This window comes from Trichechus manatus, unplaced genomic scaffold (assembly GCF_000243295.1).
Source record: "Trichechus manatus latirostris isolate Lorelei unplaced genomic scaffold, TriManLat1.0 scaffold00161, whole genome shotgun sequence".
Lineage (NCBI taxonomy): Eukaryota > Metazoa > Chordata > Mammalia > Sirenia > Trichechidae > Trichechus > Trichechus manatus.
Genome location: NW_004444097.1, coordinates 4621516 through 4646988, shown reverse-complemented (window position 1 = coordinate 4646988; position 25473 = coordinate 4621516). Strand labels below are relative to the sequence as shown.

At 36.9% G+C, this 25473-nt stretch overlaps 1 protein-coding gene across 4 annotated transcripts in view; it reads right to left on the bottom strand.

Moving 5' to 3' along the window:
- GALK2 (galactokinase 2) overlaps positions 1-25473 on the bottom strand; it is a 242603-nt gene that overhangs the window by 194906 nt on the left and 22224 nt on the right. For 2 of the 4 annotated variants that reach the window (XM_004386303.2, XM_023740662.1), the window contains exon 1: positions 2044-2203. The exons of 1 other annotated variant lie outside the window; for it this stretch is intronic. In XM_004386303.2, the coding sequence (XP_004386360.1) occupies positions 2044-2096 (53 nt within the window). In that variant the 5' untranslated portion in view covers positions 2097-2203. Of the gene's footprint in view, positions 1-2005; positions 2204-25473 lie in introns of those variants that run through there. One more of the 4 variants, XM_023740660.1, reaches the window with a different exon arrangement.

Below are 25473 nucleotides of genomic sequence, written 5' to 3'. Positions count from 1 at the left end.
GTTGTTAACCAATGTCATAAAACAGCATGTGTGTTACCGTTACATGAGAAACTATCTGTTCTGTAAGCCTTCACCTGAAGTACAATAAAATATTTAAAAAAACAATACTAATACTAATACAATACTAAAACTAATACTTATGGAAGCTCATACTTATATTGCATGCACCAATGAAAATGACAGAGCACACACTTACTGAACTCCTATTATGATTTCTTTATATACCACATATACATATATTGTAAGGCTCAGCTATGAATAGTTCTAATATTGAATAATGACTTAAAAAAATACAATTTACATTAGGATGGGGAAAAGAGATAATATGAAGACTTAAGGACACTCATCTTCCAAATAGGAATTTAAACATATTATTTAGAAATGTGGAGATAAATACGAGAAGAAATATCCACCAGATCTATTATATAACTCTTGACTTTCTTCATAGTATTAAATTAATGTACTTATTGGTCTCATTTATTGTCTGCCTCCCCTGATAATATTTAAATTCCATGGGAAAGCTTTGTCTGTATGTCCACCACTTGGCCAGCACATAGCATCCAATGAGTATCTGTTGAGTGAATGAATACTGTAAAAATCCTGAAAGGCAAGAAGTAACACTAAGGGAATGTAGTGAACAATTCTTTAGTTTTAGTATATGTACATGTTATCATCATCTCTCCCCCTTTCCAACTATGGAAATGTTGCTCGTTTGATTAAAATTATGTAAAATGGAAACGAAGAAATTTATAAGTAGAAATGTTTTCTGTAAAAGACTAAACTACAAGGGACTAGATTATTTTCATGTAACAAATCCCTCATGAATCTTATCTGAACATGTCTTTAACAAAGTGCCCTAAATCATTCAAATATATAAGGGCCAAGAGTACTGTGCAAGAACCTCCAGAGAATATGTTAAGACATCCAGAGACACTTAGTCCAAAGCTGTGCTGGTCCCAACAATCAAAAACTCTTTCTTTCTGGTACCAAAAGATACACTATTTGATAGGTTAAGGGTGAAACAGCCATTTCAAGTTTACCAAGTTATAACATTGTCAACTATCACATGACAGCAATAAACCAGGAAGTAGGGAGAGTCTGAGGACTTGGTATTAGAGAAAAAAGTTAACAGAAATAAAAAAGTAAACATTAGAAATAGCCAAGGGGAAGAGAAGGCAGCTTTTGAGAAGCGGTTCGGCTAATGTAGCAGGTGAGAAACTTCATTCTAAGCAATTCAGTCTTCTGTGTCAAAATGTATTTCTACAAAGTATCTGCAAGAGGCCCTTAAATGAAAACATTGTCCACTAGGCTTCACTAAACTACTAGTTAATCTGTAGATAAGTACTGGCAGCAGGTTAATTCCTTAAGTGGCAGTTCAAAGAGTCTCTGATTTTTTTTTTAAGAGGGCACAAAGACCAAGCTTTTTGTTTGTTTGATTGTTTTTAAGAGATACATGTTTAGAAAGGGGACTTTGAAAAACCACTATCATCAAAGGAGCCCTGGCGGTGAGTGGTTAAGCGCTTGGCTGCTAACAGAAAGATCAGCAGTTTGAACTCATCAGCAGCCCTGCGGGAGAAACATATAGCAGATGTGGCAGTTTGCTTCCATTAAATTAGATTACAGACTTGGAAACCCGTTCTACTCTGTTCTGTAGGGTCACTCTGAGTCGGAATCGATTTCTGGGCAAACGAGTTTGCCTTTGTTTTTTTTTGTTTTTTTTTTTTTTTCAGATGGTAGTCAAGATAAAGCGCGAAGGAGTTCAAACTTGATTTGGGCATTTCTGCTAAAGCCCAGTACCACCTTCAGCAAGAAAGAGGAAAGAATTTGCACGGATGCAGCAAAATACAACAACCCTTGGTGGCAAAGTGTAAAGTGTCTGCGGCATGGTCTTGCAAGTCCAGTCCGCGCCTTATAAAAGTCCAAATGTTCTGTCTGCTTCCCGGAGCAATAGCAACGCCCCAACGAAGCAGCCAAGAGCTGTGGACTCTATCGGTACCCAGCGAACCTGGACGATCCCAAAGCGCGGCGTCTCCTCTCCCCCACCTGGGATGTTCTGCCACCTGGACCAGACGAGTGGCAGGGCCCTCTGCAGCCATATTTCGCCAGATCCTTCTTTCTTCTGCAGCTTCACCTGCAGAAGCAAGGCTCCCGAATCAATCACGAGACGAGCGCCGTAGGAACCGCTTTCTTCCGGGAGACACTGGTCGGCACTCTGCGGAAATCCTGGGGCTTTGCTGAGGTGGCTGCTTCCAGTGGCCCGCCTCCTGCTCCTCCTCCTCGGGCTCTTTGCCTGGTGGCCGGCCCAGCAGCTGTCAGGTAGTACTGGCTGTACAGTAGAGCCACGGTGTGTTCTCAGCGCCCAGAGACTTGGGACTCACTGGAGCTCCCTGCACCAAGTCCAGGCGAAGGTGACCAAGGAGGTTTTCTTTCAGCACCCTGTGGATAAGTCCCAGTAAGCGTTATGACCTGGCACCGTTCACACACCTTTGTCATCTGATCTATCTTAGGCTACCTTTTTCCACTGCTCCCATAGTGCCACAAAGGAAGCACTGCCTTTTTTTTTTTTTTTTTTTAAGTTGTTAGTTTTTTTCTTTGATAACCAGCAGCTACTCCCCGAACAACCCTAAAATGTTCATTGTTTCTTACTGACTGTGCATTATTTCCATAAATTTGATGCAGCACTTTATTTAAATGTATGCGTTTATTTCCAGAATGGAGGTATTCAGGGGCCTTCCTAGAACACAATTCATAATTGGAAAAAAAAGGAAATATACGCTTTTCAATCTGCAACATTCAGTTCATCTCCTTCATTTTTGTTACCTAGAGGAATCCCAGATGCCTATTTAAGGAAGCACACCACCCTCTGGGTATCACGCTACCATATTACTGTTTTCTTTCTTTCATGCTTCTCAGTTCAAGGGTGGATTACCCAGTAAGCAAGGTAAGCAGTGCTTAGGGCATCAGCAAAACAGGGGCACCAGTTGTCCAAAGCAAAGACCCAGAGATGCCAAGCAGACACGGTACAAGGAAAAGTGAGCGCCGCAGTGGAATGGAACTGGCAGGGCACTAAATGAAATTGATACCAGCTCCAGCGCCTGAGAAGGTGCCGGCAGGAAATAAAGTTCACGCAGGGTCAAGAGAGCACCTCCGCGAAAGGTTTAAGCTATGAGGCCCCTACCACTTCCACACCTTAATTGACATCCATCAATCTAGCATACATTTAATATAATACATGGGTAATAGTTTAATATAAAACATAGCAAACGTCCAAAAAATACTGAAAATATTAATATTTATCTAACATGAAAAGTTTTTATGTACGAGTTTAGTTTTTTATTGTCTATAGCGCAGAACACGGTGCTTGATATTACTCTATATATGCTAATAAACGAGATATTAGGCACAATAAGACGACGCAAAATTCAATATTTATTTATCGTGCAAAATGTTTGTTTTGCAACAATGAGTATATTTCTAAATTTGTACTCCAAGAAAGCAACAAAGGGCGTTTATCAGAACATTACATTTATATTTTATCAGAATATTTACATATCTCCGTGTAAGGAAATCGAACAATTCCTCGATGAAAAAAACTAAATTAATACTTAGATAATAAAAATTACATAAGTGTATTTATTTTCCATTTCCTTTCAGACTAACTTTCTTTTAAGAAATTGATTGATATTGTTATGAATTGCAAAACAAACTTGCTTGTCAAGAAGTGGTGCTATTGTTACATCAATTATGTACCTATCTCCAAATACGGGAGTTGCATAATTCCACAAAGAAGTAAAATGTACATTTTATAAATTTTGCATATGATAACAATTATATTTTCCTTTCCATTTCAGACCGATTGGGGTAAAACCTCACATTCAGTTCTCTCGTCTACCACATAAGAACGGGCCAGCAGCACTATAATCCCGTGACTCAGCGACATATCTGGTCCTGTCCTGCACAAAGTGAACCAAAATGCATCTCCAGATTAAGCATGCCCTCATATTTGTATCATGCTGTTTGTGATCGCTCTGGCCCCTACAGGGTATCAGCAGTAGTCCAATGAACTGTGAAAATACAGCATCAAAGAATGGAAAGTGAGTGCACAAGTTTTTAAGTATTATTTCAAGACAAAAAACACTCATGGAGATATGCAAAGGGCCCCCCAACAAACACAGTATAACAAACGAATGAAATTATTTCCGACCGCTTTGTAAGTACTATTTTTTTTAGCTATCTAAGACATGAAGAACAAAATTACATGTTCCAAATCAATTTTTTTTACTTACTAATTTTGAAATATAAATTTTTGTAATAACATCCAAATTCAAATATAAATTTTATTTTATAAATTTTACTTGTTTTATAAATTCAAATTTATTTGCTACCATAGAACCAAATTTTAAAAAGTAACATAATTTTATATCCAGGTAAAATGAAACAGCAACAACTAAGTGGAGCACAAAAACAAAAGCTCATAGAACATATTTAGGCAATAACTGAGTATTAAAATGTCTTTCTAATACTCACTGGGAAGCGCATGCTGTAGCAATAAGTGTAATCCTGGAATCGTACACTCAGATTCTAGATGCCTTAGAAAACATTGCTGAAGACCAGACACAAAAGGATTGGTGAATCCCTAAAGACAATTCCAAAATTAACTTCCTTTTTAAAGCAGAATTAATCAGAAGAGATTTCTTCCATTGAATGCTCAAGTTTAATGGGTACAAATCATTGTACTAGTACCGCTAGTGCTGAAATTACTAATAGCAATATGAATATAACAAATTTGTCCCAAATTCTGAATCCATTCCTTGCTGTAGTAAAAAAATTAATAATGGTGTAGAAAGTGAAACTATTTTAGAATCTGAAATTGTCGCATCTACAGACCCCATAAATAAAAGAAATACAGATCCTGCTTTATGGGATAATTTTCTTCTAATGATGTAAATTATTGAATCAAAAAAGGGTCAAGTGATTTTCAACAACACAGTGGACCATTTGTGTCAAAAATTTCTGGATGGCAAACAAGGTTCTGTAGCCAGAATATATTTCTAGGCTGCAAAGCTAATGGTGAAAATTATAAGAGGGAGTGGCTACTGTATTCTCCATCAGTTGGATCTGTATATATTGTTTTGTTTGCAAACTATTCTGTCCTAAATCATTTAATTCTCATTTGCTATGGATAGATTTAGCAACTGGTACAACTTGAACATGATTGATAAACACAAAAACAGTTCAATTCACAGAGATTTTATGTTGTCGTATTTAAACTGAAGACATGGTTTTGGCTTAACTCATGAGCTGGAAACACAAATTAATGAAGAACATCGGTACTGAAAAGCCGTTTTGCAACGCATTGTTGCTGTCATTATAACAATCACTAAACATGAACTATCTTTTCGAGTAAGAAATGAAGTATTTGGGTCCCCACAAAATGGAAATTTGAGGGTTTACTTGAACTTGTTGCTCAGTTTGATACATTTTTAGCAGGGCACATCTCAAAATATGGTAACACAGGAAAGGGCAACCCATCGTATAGGTCTAAAACAACATGTGAAGAATTAATAATTCTTGTAATAAGTGATAGTTTGATCACCTATTTTCAGTGAAATAAGTATAGCTCGATATTTCAGTTTGTCTGTAGATTACACTCCTGATCTTTCTCATACAGATCAGCTAAGTATTAAGATATTTATCTCCAACAGACGGAAAACCTGTTGAGTGATCTACCACATTTACTAGCTTAAAAAGTCATACCAGTGAAGAAATTGCAAATCAAGTACTTCACTATTTATATGAGGTTTGCAAAATTGATTTTTCTAAGTGCAGAGGCCAATCCTATGACAATGCTGCCAATATGTCAGGGTGTTATAAAAGCATGCAACAGAAAATTTTAGAATGTAATGAATATGCCATTTTCATACCATGTGCTGCGCATTCACTTAATCTTGTAGGACACAGCACAGTAGATTGTTGCCTGGAATTTTTTTCTACTGTTCAGTTACTCTACACATTTTTTGCTGCCTCTACTCACTGATGGGCAGTTCTTAGAACATATTTAGGCAATAACTGAGTATTAAAATGTCTTTCTCATACTCACTGGAAAGCGCATGCTGTAGCAATGAGTGTAATCCTGGAATTGTACACTCAGATTCTAGATGCCTTAGAAAACATTGCTGAAGAGCAGACACAAACAAGATACCAGAAGAGAAGCTGAAAACATCACCAACAAAATGCAAACACTAGAGTATGCATTTATGTTGGTTATATGGAATAACATACTGCAGCATTTTCATTGGGCCAAGTCAAGCTCTCCAAGATTCAGAAGCAAATTTAAAGACATGCACAGATCTCTACCAGTCATTAACAGGGTGTTTACATAATTTATGAGAAAATTTTGAAAACACAACAAAACAAATACTGCCAAATACTGATTATCAAGCAGTTTCACAGAAGCATTAGAAAGAAACAAGTAAATGACAGAAGTGCTCCAGAAGTACTGAGTGCCAGAGATTAATTTTGCATAACCACATACTACACCATCATTGACATTCTTGAATCTTGCATGAAAAGAAGGTAGAAAGTGAATGAAGTTCTTTCAACTAGATTTTGCTTCTTAAACAATGTAGATATACCTGATGAAGAATGCATGAAGGCATCCAACAAATTACTGCAGGCTTATCCCAATGACTTAAATACAAACCTTTTCAGAAGAGTGCAGCAATTTCGTTCTTGCATGAGAATTCAGTTTACAGATTCAGGAAAGACAAATTTTACTCATATAGGCATATATGATTCCATAATAGAAGATAAAATACAATGCATATTTCCCAATGTTGAAATTGCTTTACGCATATTCCTAACTTAAATGACAACAAACTGCACAACAGAATGCTCGTTTTCATCCCTAAAGAGACTCAGAATCCCTCAGTGTACAGCAATGATTCAAGAAAGACTCAATTCATTGTCCTTATTATGTATGGAAGTAAAGATTGTTTGGCAGCTTAATTGTGACAAAATCACTGAAGAATTTGTAAGTGCAAAGAATAGAAAGAAATGTTTTCAGTTATAACATGTCAGAGATAAAAATAAAATACAGTAATTTGTTATAATATTTGTTTTATGATCGTCAAATTTTTTATGATACCTTTTCACTTGTTCATTTATAATTATAGCATTTATTACAAAACAAGCATCAAAATTGAAGTATGAGCTCTTTAAAGCAAAATTGGTGAAAGTCAACTTTTCATTGTGGGAGATAGAATTTTACATTGATTGTTGGAACAACTAAGTTCACTGACTCATTTTCTTTTTTGTAGAATATGTGGAATATTCTTTTTGTAGAAAATGGTATATAGTAAAAATCTTAGTACCCTGCATCCACTAAAAATTTTATAATCCAGTTCATCTCATCCCACTAAAATGGCATATGCCACTTTGGCTTTCAATCGCTAATATTATAGTTGCATTTAAAAAGAAGTTACATTATGGATAGCTAAGAGACACACATACACATATATATACATGTGTATGTATAACTCACGTATCCTGCTCAAATTTGTGGATAAGCAGAGGGGGCACCACAGATTATCAGTGTTTAGGGCCCTCACATGCCTCAATCCAGCCCTGGTTCTCATAAAAAATTACTCTGCATATTTATTTTCTTGTGTATTTACTGTCTCACCACCTCCACCATCATACCACTAGAAGGTAAGCTTCTTGAAGGCAGCAGCTTTGTATCCCCAGCACCTGGAACAGTGCCTGGCAGATAAGCCTTTTAATAAATAAGGAGAACTGAATGAACAACTGAAAGGTAAAGTGACCTACCCAAGGTCTCACTGCCAACAAGCAGCAAAATTAAAATTAAAATTCAGGTCTATTAACTCTCAGTCTAGTGCACTTTGCACTTCAGAATGCTGAGATTAAACCCAATTGAAGCCAGCTGGCAATCCACCTATTCTATATGGTCGATATGAGTCAGAATCAACTCGATGGCAACAGGTTTGGTTTTTGGTAAGGTTCGCTAGGTGAGGAGGGTTGGGCCAATATTCTCAATACACTAGGGGTAGTAATAACCCAGAGAATCAAAAAGTTGCCAGTCCATAATTTCTATAGGTGTATGTGTATGTGAGTGTGTGTGTGTTTGTGTGTGTGTGTGTGTGTGAGTGCGGTGGGGAGGTGAGAGGGCTCTAACGTGTAAATTGACAATATCAAAGTGTGGCCAAAGGGTGGAAAGCCCCTTGGCACCCTCTTGGGTTATTACTATAATTGGTACATCATAAAAACAAAGTAACTCTGGTCTCAAGGCTGCTTTCTCACTATTATTTTAGCCCCTCCTCATTATTTTCAAATGAAAAGACTACATTTTCTTTCCTTTTTTGTACCCCAGTAAGTCCCCGTATGGTGTTTATTGTGGTTTACTTTTGTAAGTAGGTTTGAATAAAGGGGGGATGTTAAGTGGGGAAAAAATAGTAAAGTTTTTAGGAACACCAGTAAATATGGGAAAAGACAATATCTTTTTTTCAAATTTATTTTTTCTAATATATCCTTCTATTTTACAGTAATTAAAAAAGTAATTTGAAGTTTCACAAATTTTGTTTTTAAAACAGTCCAAAATAAACTCATTTTATATAACATATGTCTTAGTTATCTAGTTCTGTTATAACAGAAATACACAAGTGGAAGACTTTAACAAACAGAAATTTATTCAGTCAGAGTTTAGGAAGCTAGAAGTCCAAATTCAGGGTGCCAGCTCCAGGGGAAGGCTTCCTCTCTGTGTCGGCTGTGGGGGAAGGTCTTTGTCACCAATCTTCCCCTGGTCTAGGAGTTTCTCAGTGCAGGCACCCTGGGTCCAAAGGATGCACTATTCTCCTGGCTCTTCTTTCTTGGTGGTATCAGGTCCCTCTCCTCTCTGCTCGCTTCACTCTTTTATATCTCAAAAGAGATTTACTCAAGATACAACCTAATCCTGTAGATTGTGTCCTGCCTCATTAACATAACTGCCTCTAATCCTGCCTCATTAATATCATAAACCAAAACCACACGCATTGCAGTCAAGTCAATTCCGACTCATAGTGACCCTATAGGAGAGAGTAGAACTGCCCCATAGGGTTTCCAAGGAGTGGCTGGTGGATTCAAACTGTCAATCTTTTGGTTAGCAGCTGAGCTCTTAACCGCTGCACCGCCAGGGCTCCCATTAATATCACTGAGGTTAGGAGTTACAACAAATAGGGAAATTACATCAGATCACAAAATGGAGGATAACCTCACAATACTGGCAATCGTGGCCTAGCCAAGATGACACACATTTTAGGGGAACACAATTCAATCCATAACAGTGTAAAAAAAAAGAAAAATCAACACACATACATAAAAAAAATGAACACAATGACTCTGGAAACTCTGTGTCATAAAGGAATACTTCCTATTAAACGTGTATATGATGACCAAACACTAAACTTTGCTAAATGAAACCCAATGGCAAACCATTAGCTTGGATCTCGAATACAATTTCCATTGCAATCTCAACAAAACTGATGTATACAAATTCACAGCATCTTAGAACTGGAAAGCACCTAACAGAGCAACTAGTAAAACTCCCTTTTTTGAAATGATTGGCCCAAAGTAAAAGAGTAAGAGAATAGCAAGGCTAGAATTAAAACCTAGGTCTCCAGACTCATAGCCCAGAGTCCATGCTACCTCTGAATGTGCGATGTTTGATGATACACCAGTGAAGTATGTTTAAAAACAAACTATTGAAATAATTAGTAATTCTTGTTCCAGAATTAAAATGTATATAATTTTCATAAACATTGTTCTTAAAATAACCTATTCTCAAACTACTAAAAATAATCAGTTACTTTGGAGTTGACTCTAACTGATGGCAAGCCCATGTGTGCCTGAGCAGAATTGTGCAACACAGGGTTTTCAATGGCTTAGTTTTCGGAACTGGATTGCCAGGCCTTTCTTCAGAAGTGCCTCTAGATGGACTTAGGTGGACATGAACCTCTAATCTTTTGGTTAGCAGCTGAGCTTGATAACCATTCGCACCACCGAAGCACACCCTCAAACCACAATAAAACCCCAAATAGATGCCAAAAAACAAAACTAATAGTATTTTCTTATACTATCTTTATGCCAAGCCCCTTGCTAAATAAGCATTTGACATATATTATTATCACTTTAAATCTTCTCAACAATCATACTGGATATAAAAATAGTTCATTGTTTTTGTTATTGTTGTTTTTCGCAATTTTAAGAATTTCACTCCTTTGGTTCTTACTAGACATATTTAACAGTGACAATGTTTAAATGTTATAGTATTTTTATTTTTCACACATCTTAAAGCTGTTGAATTTTTATTTATTTTTATTTATTTTTACTTTTTTGCATTCAGGCATACTTAAAATAATAAGGTTTACAGTCTAAATTATAAGCTAACGGATTTCATGATAGACTCTTAAAAGGATATCTAATTAATATACTCAAAATTGTGTTTCTTCTCAAAGGATATTCATTTCTGTTCAAAGAAATTATTGTAAACCAAACAAAAACAAAATGACACAAACAAAAACTTGATCCAAAGTAGAAATAAAAGCTTAAGTGTTAGAGTCATACAGACCTAGCTAACGCCAACATATGTTTAGGTCTCAGCTGAGAAATCATCTCCTCTGATGCACCCTCTTTTGGCCCATTTATAATAACTGTCACACAACTACTGTCACACCACTGTCACACCACTACTGTCACACCACTACCTGTTTGTTTTCTTGTCTGTCTAGAAAAGCAGCAGCATTACTAGGGAACTCAGACCTACTAAATCAGAATCTATAATGCAAGCTGAATATGTAATCTTAAAATTTCTAGAAGCCACTTTAAAAATAAATAAAAAGACATGATTAATGTAGTTAATATCACTAAATTGTACACCAAAAAATGTTGAATTGGCAAATGATGTGTTACATATATTTTTACAACCATACAAAAATAAATTTAAAAGAGTAAAAAGAAACAAGTGAAATTAATTTTAATAATAGATTTAACCCAATACACGTAGTCCCTGACTTACAACGCATTTGAGTTACGACAAATTGCACTTACGACTGAATTTTTTTTTACATCTTATCATTAGTAATATGTACTACATACAATGTTGCAGCACATAATTTGCTGATATTATCATTCTCAGGTGTTCAATTTTATGATTTACTGTTCAAAACACTGCTGTATAGATTTAGTTATCTAAACTAAATCAGGGACCTCAGTTGCTTGAAACATGGACCAAACACTGATCACTTTGCTAAAATCAATAGGCAGATTCAGGAAGTTGTGAGATGTTAACATGAAATATCTGAAGAAAAAAAGAAAAGGACCATAAAGACTACTCTCACGAATTTTCTGACTAGAAACACCACCCCCATTCTCAGGGATAATCCAGATTATCTAGAACCTTCCACAAATGGAGTTATTGCCACAACTGACAAAATGCCAGTGTTGTCCAACTCTTCTTCATCGTCAGAATAAATTTTTATGATTTGTGTATTTTTTAAATAATTGTATGTATTAAAATATATCTGCAAGTTTATATGTAATATTTCCAACCCCTAAAGACAAATAAAGATAGATTTATAAAGATACTGATAATAAAAGGCAAAAAATAATGAAAACTAAAAAAAATGAGATATTCATTTTACCTCAGAACCGACTAAACGACACAGTCGTCAGAATGGAACCCTGTCGTAAATAGGAGACTACCTGTACATCCAAAATGTCATCGTTTCAAAATGTAATCAATATAAAAATATTGATATATTTTACTTTTTTAAAAATGAATCTTTAAAATCTAATGTATATTTTACATTTACAGTGCATCTCAATTCAGACTAGAAACAAGTGGCTGCCATACTGGTCAGCACAGATTTAGAACAAAGCTCCCTGAAGGCAGGAATGGTTTTACTCTGGTTTTACAGAATCTGGCTCAGTGTCTAACAAGCACTCAAATGCTTAATGAAGGAATAAACTAGTGAACCTGAATTAGATTGGTTCAATGACTTACTAACTTTGTGACCTTGGGCACGTAACAACTGTTCTGAGTCTGAAATTTCTCCTCCATAAAAGGGAGATAACAATACCTACATCAACTGTCAAAAATCGGAAGCAACCAAGATGTCCTTCAATAGGTGAGTGGATAAACAAACTGCGGTACATCATACAAGGTAGTATTTATTCAGCAATAGAAGGAAATGAGCTACCACACTATGAAAAGACATGGAAGCACCTTAATTCATATTGCTAAATGAAAGAAGCCAGCCTGAAAAAGCTGAATACTGTATGATTCCAAACATATGATATTTTGAAAAAAAGCAAAACTATAGAGGCAGTAGAATGATCAGTGGTTGCCAGGAGTTCAGGGGGAGAGGAATGAATTGGTGAAGCATAAAGCATCTTAAGGGCAGTGAAGCTATTCTGCATGATACTGTAATGGGACAGATGATATTAAACATTTGTCAAAACCCAATGAACTGTACAACACAAAGAGAGAACTCTAATGTAAACTATGGACGTTAGCTAAAAAAAAAAATGTATCAATATTGGTTCATCAACTGTAACAAACGTATTGCATTGTTGCAAGATGTAAATAATAGGAGAAACTGTAAGCAGTGGCTAGAGAAGCTATACGGAATCTCTCGGTACTCTCTATACAATTTTTCTGGAAACAAAAACTATTCTAAATGACAAAGCGTATTTATACATCAATGGTCAATTGATTTTTGACAAGGGTGACAAGTCCATTCAATGGGGAAATAATAATCTCTTCAATAAATGGTACAGGAACAATTGTATCTGCATATGCAAAAGAATGAAGCTGGACCTATACCTCACACCATATTAAAAAAAAAAAAACTTTATCAAAATGAATGAATGACCTAAATTAAGAAATAAACCATAGCACACTAGAATAAAACATAGATATAAACTTAGGGATCTAGTTTTTGACAATGGCTCCTTAGATATGCCACCAACAACTATCAGCAGCAAGATAGAACAGATAAATTGGACTTCATAAAACTTAAAACTTCTGTGCACCAAAAGTCTTTATCAAGAAAGTGAAGAGATAACCTACACAGTGGGAGAAAATATTTGGTACCCATATATCTGATAAGAGTTTAATATCCATAATATATAAAGAATACCTACAACTCAACAACAAAAAGACAAACAACCCATTTAAAAAACGGGCAAATGATTTGAACAGACATTTCTCCAGCAAAGATACATAAATGGCCAATAAGCACTTGAAAAAAATGCTCAAAATCATTAGTCACTAGGGAAATGCAAATCAAAACCACAATGAGATACCACTTCACACCCACTAGGATGGCTGTTATCAGGAAAAAAAAAAAAAGTGTTTGCAAGGATGTAGATAAATTGGAACCTTCATCCATTGCTCGTAGAAATGTAAAATGGTGCAGCTACTGTGAAAAACATTTCGCCTATACTTCAAAAAGTTAAACATAGAATTACCATATGACCCAGTAAATCCACTCCTAGGTATATACCCAAAAGACTTGAAAGCAGGGACTCAAACAGACACATGTACACCAATATTATTACAGTATTTGTAACAGCCAAAAGGTGCAAACAACCCAAATGTCTACCAGCACATGACTGGAAAAACAAAATGTGGTCTATATATGTACATACATACATAATACATATATATACACATATACATACACACACACACACATATAGTAGAGCCCTGGTGGCACAGTGGTTGCTAGCTTGGCCGCTAACCAAAAGGTCGGCTGTTCGAATCCACCAGCCGCTCCTTGGATACCCTGTAGGGCAGTTGTACTCTGTCCTATAGGGTCGCTATGAGTCGGAATCAACTCGACTGCAACGGGTTTGGTTTTGCGGTTTATATATATGTATATATATATATAAATTAATATTACTCAGCAATAAAGAAAAATGAAGTTCTAATACATACTATCACATGGATGAACCTTGAAAGCATTCCACTAAATGAAATAAGTAAGACACAAAAGGACACATATTGTATGACCCCCCGTATATGGAATATCTAGACGATCCTGGGTGGCACAGTTATGTACTCAACTCCTAGCCGAAAGAAAGGTTGGTGGTTTGAACCCACCCAGAGATGCCTCAGAATACAGAACTGGCCATCTGCATATGAAAGATCACTGCCTTGAAAACCCTATGGAGTGTGGTTCTACTCTCACATACATGGGGTCACCATGAGTCAGAATCAACTCAGCAGCAACTAACGGCAACATATGAAAATATCTAGAATAGGCAAATGCATAGAGACAAAAGTTTATGAGTGGTTATAAGGGGCCTGGGAGAGGGGGTAATGAAAATTTACTGCTAAAGGGGTACTGAGTTTCTGTTTGTTGTTGTTAGCTGCCGTCAAATCAGCATCTAACTCATGGCAACCTCATGTGTGTCAGAATAGAACTCTGATCCATAGGGTTTTCACTGACTGATCTTCAGAAGTAGATCACCAAACCTTTCTTTCGAGGCTGTCTTAGTCTGAAAGCTCTGCTAAAACCTGTCCAGCATCATCACAACCCACAAGCCTCCACTGACAGACAGATGGTGGCTGCACATGAGGTGCACAGGACAGGTATCAAATCTGGGTCTCCAGCACGGAAAGTGAGAATTCTACCACTGAACCACCAACGATGAGTTTCTGTTTAGGGTGATGAAAAACATTTGGAAATGGATAGTGGTGATGGTTGCACAACATGGTGAATGTAATTAATGTCAGGTAATATGCACTTAAAAATGGTTAAAATGGCCACTGTTTCGTTATATATATTTTACCAAACTAAAATTTTTTTGAATAAATTTTAAAATGTCTTGGGGAAAAAAACAATAAATCGAAGAGGAATGATGCTGCATTCATTGTCAAAAAGAACATTTCAAGATCTATCCTGAAGTATAATGCTGTCAATGATAGGTTAATATCCAGACACCTATAAGGAAGACCAGTTAATATAACTATTATTCAAACTTATACACCAACCATTAATGCCAAGATGAGGAATTTGAAGATTTTTACAAACTGCTGCAGTCTGAAATTGATCAAATGTGCCATCAAGTTGCACTGATAATTACCGGTGACTGGAATGCACAAGTTAGAAACAAAAAAGAAGGATCAGTAGTGGGAAAATACGGCATTGGTGACAGGAATGATGCCCTAGATTGCATGATATAATTTTGCAAGATCAATGACTTATCAGAAACACTTTTTTTTAACAACACAGAAATGACAACTATACATGCGGACCTCACCAGATGGTTTACACAGGAATGAAACTGACTACATCTGTGAAGAGACGATGAAGAACCTCAACATTAGTCAAGACAAAGCCAGGGACCACTGTGGAACAGACCATCAATTGCTCGTGGGCAAGTTCAAGCTGAAGCTGAAAAAAATCAAAGCAAGTCCAAGTAAGCCAAAGTACAACCTTCAATACTCCCTCCCTGGATTTAGAGAACATCTCAAGAATAGATTTGATGCACTGAACACTAACGATGGAAGACCAGACGAGTTGTGGGGTGACATCAAGGACATTATACATGAGGAAAGTAAAAGTCCATTAAAAAGACAGGAAAGAAAAAAAAGACCAAAATAGATGTCAGAAAAGACTCTGAAACTTGCTCTTGAGTGCAGAGTAACTATAGCAACCACAGGAAATGATGAAGTAAAAGAGCTGAACAGAGGATTTCAAATGGCAGCTTGAGAAGTCAAGGTAAAGTATTATGATGAAATATGCAAAGACCTAGAGTTAGAAAGCCAAAAGGGAGGAACACAATTTGCATCTCTCAAGCCGAAAGAACTGAAGAAAAAATTCAAGGCTTGAGTTGCAATACTGAAGGATTCTATGGGCAAAAGAAAAACCGCATGATGCAGTAAACATCAAAAGAAGATGGAATGAATACACAGAGACACCATACCAAGAAGAATCGGTCAACATTCAACATTCAAAGGCGTAGCATATGATTAAGAATCACTGGTATTGAAGGAAGAAATACAAGCCAAACTAAAGGCATTGGAGGAAAAACAAGGATCCAGGAATTGATGGAATATCGATTGAGACGTTTCAACAAACAGATACAATGCTGGAAGTGCTTACTCGCCTGTGTCAAGAAATTTGGAAGACAGCTACCTGGCCAACCGACTGGAAGAGATCCATATTCATGCACATTCCAAAGAATGGCAATCAAACAGAATGCAGAAATTATTGAACAATATCATTAATATCACAAGCTAGCAAAATTTTGCTGAAGATAATTCAAAATGGTTGCAGCCATACATCATGAGGAAACTGTTAGATCAAACCTGACTTAGAAGTGGAGACTGAACGAGGGATATCATTGCTGATGTCAGATGGATCTTGGCCAAAAGCAAGGAATACCAGAAATATGTTTACCTGTGTTTTATCAACTATGTGAAGGCATTTGACTGTGTGGATCACAACAAATTATGAATAACATTGCAAGTAATGGGAATTCCAAAATACTTAACTGTGCCCACAGAGAACCTGTACGTGGATCAAGAGGCAATCATTCGAACAGAACAAGGTAGTATTGCATGGTTTAAAACTGGAAAAAAGGTGCAGCAGGGTTGTATTCTTTCACTTTACTTATTCAATCTATATGCTAAACAAACAATCCAAGAAGCCAAGCGATCTATGAAGAAGAATGCAGTATCAGGATTGGAGAAAAACTCATTAACAACCAGCAATTTGCAGATGACACAACCTTGCTAGCTGAAAGTGAAGACAACTTAAGCATGTACTGATGAAAGTCAGAAACTACAATCTTCAGTATGGATTTCACCTCAACATAAAGAAAATGAAAATCCTTACAACTGGATTAATAAAAAAACATCATGAGAAATGGCAAAGAAATTGAGGTTGCCAAAGATTTCTTTCTTCTTGGATCAACAATCAATGCCAACGAAAGCAGCAGTCAAAAAAATCTAATGACCTATTGCATTGGGGAAATCTGCTGCAAAAGACCTTTTTAGTCTTCAAAAACAAAGATAGGACTTTGATGACTAAGGTGCGCCTGATCCAAGCCATGGTCTTTTCAATCGCCTGATATGCATGCAAAAGCTGGACAATGAAAATGCAAGACCAAAGAATTATTAACACATTCAAATTGTAGTGCTGGCAAACAGTAGTGAATATACCATGAACTACCAGAAAAATGAACAAATCAGTCGTGGAGGAAGTACAGCCAGAATGCTCCTTAGAAGTGAGGATGGTGAGACATTGTCTTGCTTACTTTGGACATGTCATCAGGAGGAATCAACTGTTGGAGAAAGAAATCATGCTTGGTAAAGTAGAGGGTCCGTGGGAGACTCTCAACAAGATGGACTGACACAGAGGCTGCAACAATGGGCTCAAACATAGCAACGATTGTAAGGATGGTGCAGGACCGGACAACATTTTGTTCTGTTATACATACGGTCACTATGAGTTGGAGCTGACTCGAGGGCACCTAAAAACAAACAAACAAAATTTTAAAAATACCTACTTCATAGGGTTGTTGTGAACATTTAAAAAAATACCCCAACTCCCACCTCCAGTCACCTTCTTGTCCCTAAACCTGGTTTGTTGTCCTTATGGCTATCTGAAATTACATTAATTAGTTATTGATTTCTGTATTTCTTATCTGTCTCCTCCACTAGAATTTATAGTCCATGTTTCATCCATTGTTCTATCATCATTCGTTCATTTAAGAAACATTTATTGGGTGCTACTGAGACAGGGAAGGGAAAAAGGGGCTGAGCCCCTAGGCAAAGAACCGTGACTAAAAACATGTGCTTAACTAATGACACAAAACCCCTATCTTGGAAAATGCAATAAAGAAAGAACAAACAACCCACCCAGCTCTCAATGTACTTCCTTGACAAGATGTTTTTCAGAAAACCAGCCCAATCTGATCCCTGGAGCATCTGCAGACATCCGCAAGGTGACCGACAGATCTGTGGCATGAATCGAGCTGGCACCACGGGGGGACTGCACAGGCGTGGCACCCCGTAACAAGTCCTGCCATCCAGTCCCAGGAGCCTTTGTCACGGGTTGCATCTTGGGCTGCCTCCTGTGCACGCATCAAATCTTCATAAGCCCACCTCTTTCATGAATAAAGATGATGCCTTTTCCCACCTAAAAACCTTTATAAGCCCTAGCCAAACCTTTGTTTGGGGAGACAAAGGCTAGCGTTGCTTTGTCCCTCTTTGTCTCTGCTCGCGAGCTACTTTTGCTTGATAAAGCTTTGTTCGTGCAGAAAACTCGAGCCTCTCCTGGTCATTCTTGGTCAGCAGAAGGCAAGGACGTCATAGGGGCTGCCCATGTTGGGCAAAAGACCCCTGCAACAAACAGAGACACCAGTATGTAAATGATGAAAATGTTAAAACAAAAAAGAGGGAATAAATAGTGTAGTCACAGAACTTACATATGGAGAATTTCCAATATGGAAAGGAAGTAAGGTGATATCAAGAAATGAAAAATCGGTTTAAATTTAGAAAAATAAAGATAAATTTTAAGGTAACCACAAAGAAAGCTAACAAATCTACTCATCAAAAGAAAAAGCAAAAAAAAATAAAGACTCAACAAACACAAAATCAATAATAAAAAAGATGAAAAGAAAATGAATAAAGAAAAATAACTCAGCACAGAAAATTAAGTGGAACAAAGAAAATGGCCAACACCACACACACACACAAAAATACATCAAAGTGACAGCAGTAAATTCATACCTATCAATAATTACACTGAATGTAAACGGACTCAATGCACCAATAAAGAGAAAAAGAGTGGCAGAATGGACAAAAAAACACAATTTGTCTATATGCTGCCTACAAGAGACACACCTTAGACTCAAAGATACAAACAAACTAAAACTCAAAGGATGGAAAAAAATATATCAAGCAAATAACAACCAAGAAAGACCAGGAGTGGCAATATTAATCTCTGACAAAATATGCTTTTAAGAAAAACCCACCACAAAGGGTAAGGAAGGACACTATATAATGACTAAAGGGACAATACGCCAGGAGGACATAACCATAATAAATACACATGTACCCAATGACAGGGCTCCAAAATACATAAAACAAACTCTAACAACATTGAAAAGAGAAACAACAGCTCAACAATAATAGTAGGAGACTTCAACACACCAATTGTGGTGAAGGACAGAATATCTAGAAAGAAGTTCAATAAAGACACAGAAGATCTAAATGCCACAGTCAATCAACTTCATCTCATAGACATATACAGAACACTCCATCCAACAGCAGCCAAGTATACAATCTTTCCCAATGCACATGGAACATTCTCCAGAATAGACCACATTTTAGGCCACAAACCAAGCCTCAACAGAATCTAAAACATGAAATATTACAAAGCATCTTATCTGACCATAAAGCCATAAAAGTACAAATCAATAACAGAAACAGCGAGGAAAAAAAGTCAAATGTATGGAAACTGAACAATATTTTGCTAAAAAACTACTGTGTTATAGAAGAAATCAACGACAGAATAGAGAAATTCATAGAATCAAATGTGAATGAAAACACATCTTACCATAACCTTTGGGACACTGCAAAAGCAGTACTTAGAGGTCAATTTATAGTAATAAATGCACACATCCAAATAGAAGAAAGGGACAAAATCAAAATATTAACCTTACAACTCAAACAAACAGAAAGAAAGCAGCAAAAGAAGCCCTTGGGCACAAGGAGAAAGGAAATAATAAAGATTAGAGCAGAAATAAATGAAATAGAGAATAGAAAAACAATTGAAATCCAGTTAACAAAACCAAATGTTGGTTCTTTGAAAAGATCAACAAAATTGACAAACCACTGGCCAAACTGACAAAAGAAACACAGGAGAGGAAGCAAATAACCTGCATAAGAAACGAGATGGGCAACATCACAACAGACCCAACTGAACTAAAAAGGATCATAAAAGAATACTATCAAATTGTACTGCAACACATTTGATAACCTAGAGAAAATGGACAAATTTCTAGAAACACACTACCTACCTAAACTAACACAAACAGAGGTAGAAAAACTAAATAAACGCATAACAATAGAAGAGACTGAAGAGGTAATAAAAAAAACTCCTCCCCAAAACAAAAGCCCTGGCCCTAATGGCTTCATTGGAGAATTCTACCAAACGTTCAGAGAAGAGTTAATACTAGTACTACTAAAGGTATTTCAGAGCATAGGAAAGGAAGAAATATTCCTGAACTTATTCTATAAAGCCAGAATAATTCTTATACCAAAGCCTAGGTAAAGACACCACAAAAAAAGAAAATTACGGACCAATATTCCTCATGAACATAGACACAAAAATCCACAACAAAATTGTAGCCATTAGAATTCAAAAAAATATAAAAAAGATAACTCATCATGACCAAGTGGGATTCATACCAGGTATACAGGTATGGTCAACATTAGAAAAACAATCAACGTAATCTATCACATAACTAAAACAAAAGATAAGAACAATATGATCTTATCAATTGATGCAGAAAAGGCATTTGACAATGCCCAATAATCATTCCTGCTAAAAACACTCAACAATATAGGAATAAAATGGAAATTCCTCAACATAATTAAGGGCATTTATACAAAGCCAACAGTCAACATCATTCTAAATGGAGACAGTCTGAAAGAATTCCCCTTGAGAACGGGAACCAAACAAGGATGCCCTTTATCACCAATCTTATTCAACATAGTCCTGGAGGTCCTAGCCAGAGCAATTAGGCTAAGAAAAGAAATAAAGGGCATCAAAATTGGTAAAGAAAAAGTAAAAGTATCTCTATTTGTAGATGCTATGAACTTATACACAAAAACCCCCAAGGAATCCATAAGAAAACTACTGGAACGAATAGAAGATTTCAGTAAAGTATGAGGATACCAGATAAACATACAAAAATCAGTTGGATTCCTTCACACCAACGAAGAGAATTTCGAAGAGGAAATTACCAAATCAATACCATTTACCACTTCCCCAGTCTGTGCCACCATACCAGTGGGCTCCTTCAGGGCATCTGTTTTTTTCATTTTCTCTCTTACTTTCTTTTCTCAATTTCTTATCTCCCTCTACCTTTCTTCTTTACCCTTCTCCTGAACATGTGGCACTGGATAATAGAAAAAATCAAAGATAGAATTAAAAAATTCCTAGAATCAAAGGAGAAGGAAAACACATCATACCAAAACCTTTGGAACACAACAAAGGCAGAGCTCAGAGGTCAATTTATATCAATAGATGCACATATCAGAAAAAAAGAAAGGGACAAAATCAAACATTAGGGAGACAAACAAATAGAAAGGGAGCAGCAAAAAACCCCACAGCCAACAGAAGAAAGGAAATAATAAAGATTATTGCAGAAATAAATGAAATAGAGAATAGAAAAACAATAGAAAGAATCAACAAAACCAAAAGTTGGTTCTTTGAAAGGATCAACAAACCATTGGCCAAATTCACAAAAGCAAAACAGGAGAGGATGCAAATAACCCAAATAAAAAATGAAATGGTGGACATTACAACAGACTCAACTGAAATAAAAAGGATCACAACAGAGTATTATGAAAACTATACTCCAACAAATTTGAAAACCTAGACGAAATGGATAAATTTCTAGAAACACACTACCTACCCAAACTAACATAAAATGATGTTGAAAATCTGAATGCACCCATAACAAGAAAAGAGATTGAAAAGGTAATGAAACAAACTCACAACAAAAAGCAGCCCTGGCTAGGGCAGAGCCAAGATGGTGGAGTAGTAAAGACACCTCCAGTGCTCCTTCTTACAACAAAGACCAAAAAAAACAAGTGGGTCTATTATATATGACAGTCTAGGAGTCCTGAACCTCAAAGGCAAAGTTGAGGAACCAGACTGAGTGGCATGGGGAGGGAGAGACAGTTCGGAAGCAGCGACGAGTTGCTCAGGTGAGAGCCTGAGTCCTTCAGGCCTCATCAGCTCACGGTGCGTGGTGAGGCAGACAAGCAGCAGTGCTTGTGAGGCGATTTCCACATCAAGAGAGACCCAGCAGCAGAGAATCTTCTCAGCCATCCACAACCAGTGAGAAGCAGCCCTCGATTGGCGAAAGATAAGTACTTGCATCCGGCCAACTGCGTGGATCAAAAACACCCCACTCAGGGAAAAACATCTCTCCCATTTACCTCCCCGCTCTCTGCTCTGTACTGGGTCCAGGATGTCAGCAATTGTGGAGTTCCCTGGGCCAGACGTAGGACCCAAAACGCACCCTGAGCCATTCTCCTGGCGTTGGAGAGAGAACAAATTAACAAACGGGGAAAAATAATCTGCCAGCTCCCCTAAGCCAGGAACTCAGGGTAGGCACAGTTCCTTTGCCTAGGCACAGGCATAAGGGATCCATGGACTTTGAGTGTCTTTCCCCCTGCATATACTTGTGTGGGCCCATTTCAACAGCATAGGCCATCATCACCTCAGTAGAACAGGGTATTTACCTGAAGTCTAACATCAACTGTTTTAGCTGTCAAGTGGCAGGTTCGTAACATTTGACACTGCTCTTCCCATTAAGCAGGGTTTTCACCTACCCACATCAGGGACCTGAGGACTGGTGGCTCCATCCATGCCACCTAGCCACCTGTGACAGGGGCCCAAGAATAAGAGGTTCCTCCTAGTCCTTACAGCTAACAGCATAGAGTGCTTATCACCCGGGGCAAAACCCACATACCTACTCGCTCTATGGAACAGGAACACGCTCTCCTCTCAGACACTCAGGGGCAGCCATCAGCCCCTGGACTTGCTCAGCACGTGACCCCCTACTGCAGCCAGATATCTGTGCCTACACCAATCACCCATGTGTGTCTAGGACTGTAGGTGAGAGCCTGCACCACACACTTGGTTACCAACTACCTGGATACCTGAGCTGAATCCATACAAGAAATGTTAATGGAATCTTGGGCTCACATACATAGGAACAGATTTAACTACCTGATGACAAGATGTTAGGGCTTCAAAGGTGCCAATAATCAAAGTAGCTCACACGAGCAGCCTATTTGGGCAAATCAAAACAAAGAAAACAAGAAAATAGGACACTGCAAGCAAATATAAAATAAATAAATATAATAACTTATTGATGGCTCGGAGACAACAGTCAATATCAAATCACACAAAGAGGCAATCCATGATGGCTTCAGCAAACTCCCTAAATAAATAATCTAGAAATTTTCCAGAGGAAGAAAATTTCTTGGAGTTACCAGAGGCAGAATACAAAAGACTAGTATACAGAACACTTCGAGAAATTAGGAAGGAAATTAAGCAAAATGCAGAACACGCAAAGGAGGAAATTAAGAAGATTATAAAAGAGCATAATGACAAAATTAACAGGCTGCAAGAATCCATAGAGAGATAGCAATCAGAAATCCAGAAGATTAACAATAAAATGTCAGAATTAGACAACTCAATAAAAAGTCATAGGAGCAAAATCGAGGCAATGGAAGTCAGAATCAGTGAGATTGAAGACAAAGCACTTGAAATCAACTTATTTGAGGAAAAATCAGATAAAAGGATTTAAAAAAATGAAGAAACCCTAAGAATTATGTGGGATTCTATCAACAGGAATACCCTACAAATGACTGGTGTACAAGAACGGACAGGATAACAGAAAATAGAGAGAGAATTGTTGAAGATTTGTTGGCAGAAAACTTCCCTGATAACATGAAAGATGAGAAGATATCTATCCAAGATGCTCACTGAACCCCACATAAGGAAGATCTCAAAAAAAAGTCACCAAGACATACTATATTCAAACTTGCCACAACCAAAGATAAAGAGAGACTTTTAAGAGCAGCTAGGGATAAACAAAAATCTGCAAAGCAGAATCAATAAGAATAAGCTCGGACTACTCAGCAGAAACCATGTAGGCAAGAAGGCAATGGGATGACATATATAAAGACTTGAAGAAAAAGAACTGCCAGCCAAGAATCCTATATCCAGCAAACTGTCTCTCAAATAAGATGGACAAATTAGGGCTTTTACAGATGAACAGAAGTTTAGGGAATTTGCAAAAACCAAACCAAAATTACAAGAAATACAAAAGGGAATCCTCCAGTAAGAAAATCAGTAACACTAGATAACAACCCAAGACTAGAACACAGGACAGAGCAACCATATATCCCAGATAGGGAAGTCACAAAAATAAATCAAAGCTAAAACACTGAAAATAGGGAAACATATGTCAATATGTAAAAGATGACAACATTAAAACAAAAAAGAGGGACTTAAAAAATGTAGACATAGATTTTGCATATGGGGAGGAAGTCAAGGCGAGACAAATAAATAAAAGATCAGTATAAGCTTAGAATAACAGGGGTAAATATTAAAGTAACAACCAAGGAATCTAACAATCCTACAAGTCAAAATAAAAAACTAGAAAAATATAAAGACTCAGCAAATACAAAATCAACAACAATGAAAAACATGAAAAGAAAATACATAAAGAAAAACGACGCAGCACAGAAAATTAGGGGAACAAAGAAACTGTGAACAACACATAAAAAAAGACATCAAAATGACAGCACTAAACTCGTACCTATCAATAATTATGCTGAATGTAAATGGACTCAATGCACCAATAAAGAGACAGAGAGTGGCAGATTGGATAAAAAAACATGATCCATCTATCTGCTGCCTACAAGAGACACAAACAAACTAAAACCCAAAGGTTGGAAAAAAATATATCAAGCAAACAACACTAAAAAAAAGCAGGAGTGGCAATATTAATCTCTGAAAAAATAGACTTCGAAGTAAAATCTACCACAAAGGATAAGGAAGGACACTATATACTGATTAAAGGGTCAATACACCAGGAGGGCATAACGATAATAAATATTTACACACACAACAACAGGGCTGCAAAATATATAAAACAAACTTTAACAGCATTGAAAACAGAGATAGACAGCTCCACAATAGTAGTAGGAGACTTCAACACACCACTTTCAGTGAAGGACAAAACATCCAGAAAGAAGCTCAACAAAGACATATCTAAAGAATATCTAAATGCCACAATCAACCAACCTGATCTCATACACATACACCGAACACTCCACCCAACAGTAGCCAAGTATACTTTCTTTTCCAATGCACATAGAACATTCTCCAGAATAGACCACATATTAGGCCATAAAGCAAGCTTTAACAAAATCCAAAGCATCGAAATATTACAAAGCATCTTTTCTGACCATAAAGTCATAAAAGTAGAAATCAATAACAGAAAAAGCAAGGAAAAAAAATCAAATACATGGAAACTGAACAACACCTTGCTGAAAAACTACCGGGTTACAGCAGAAATTAAGAATGGAATAAAGTAATTCATAGAATCAAACGAGAATGAAAAGACATCCTACCAGAACCTTTGGGACAC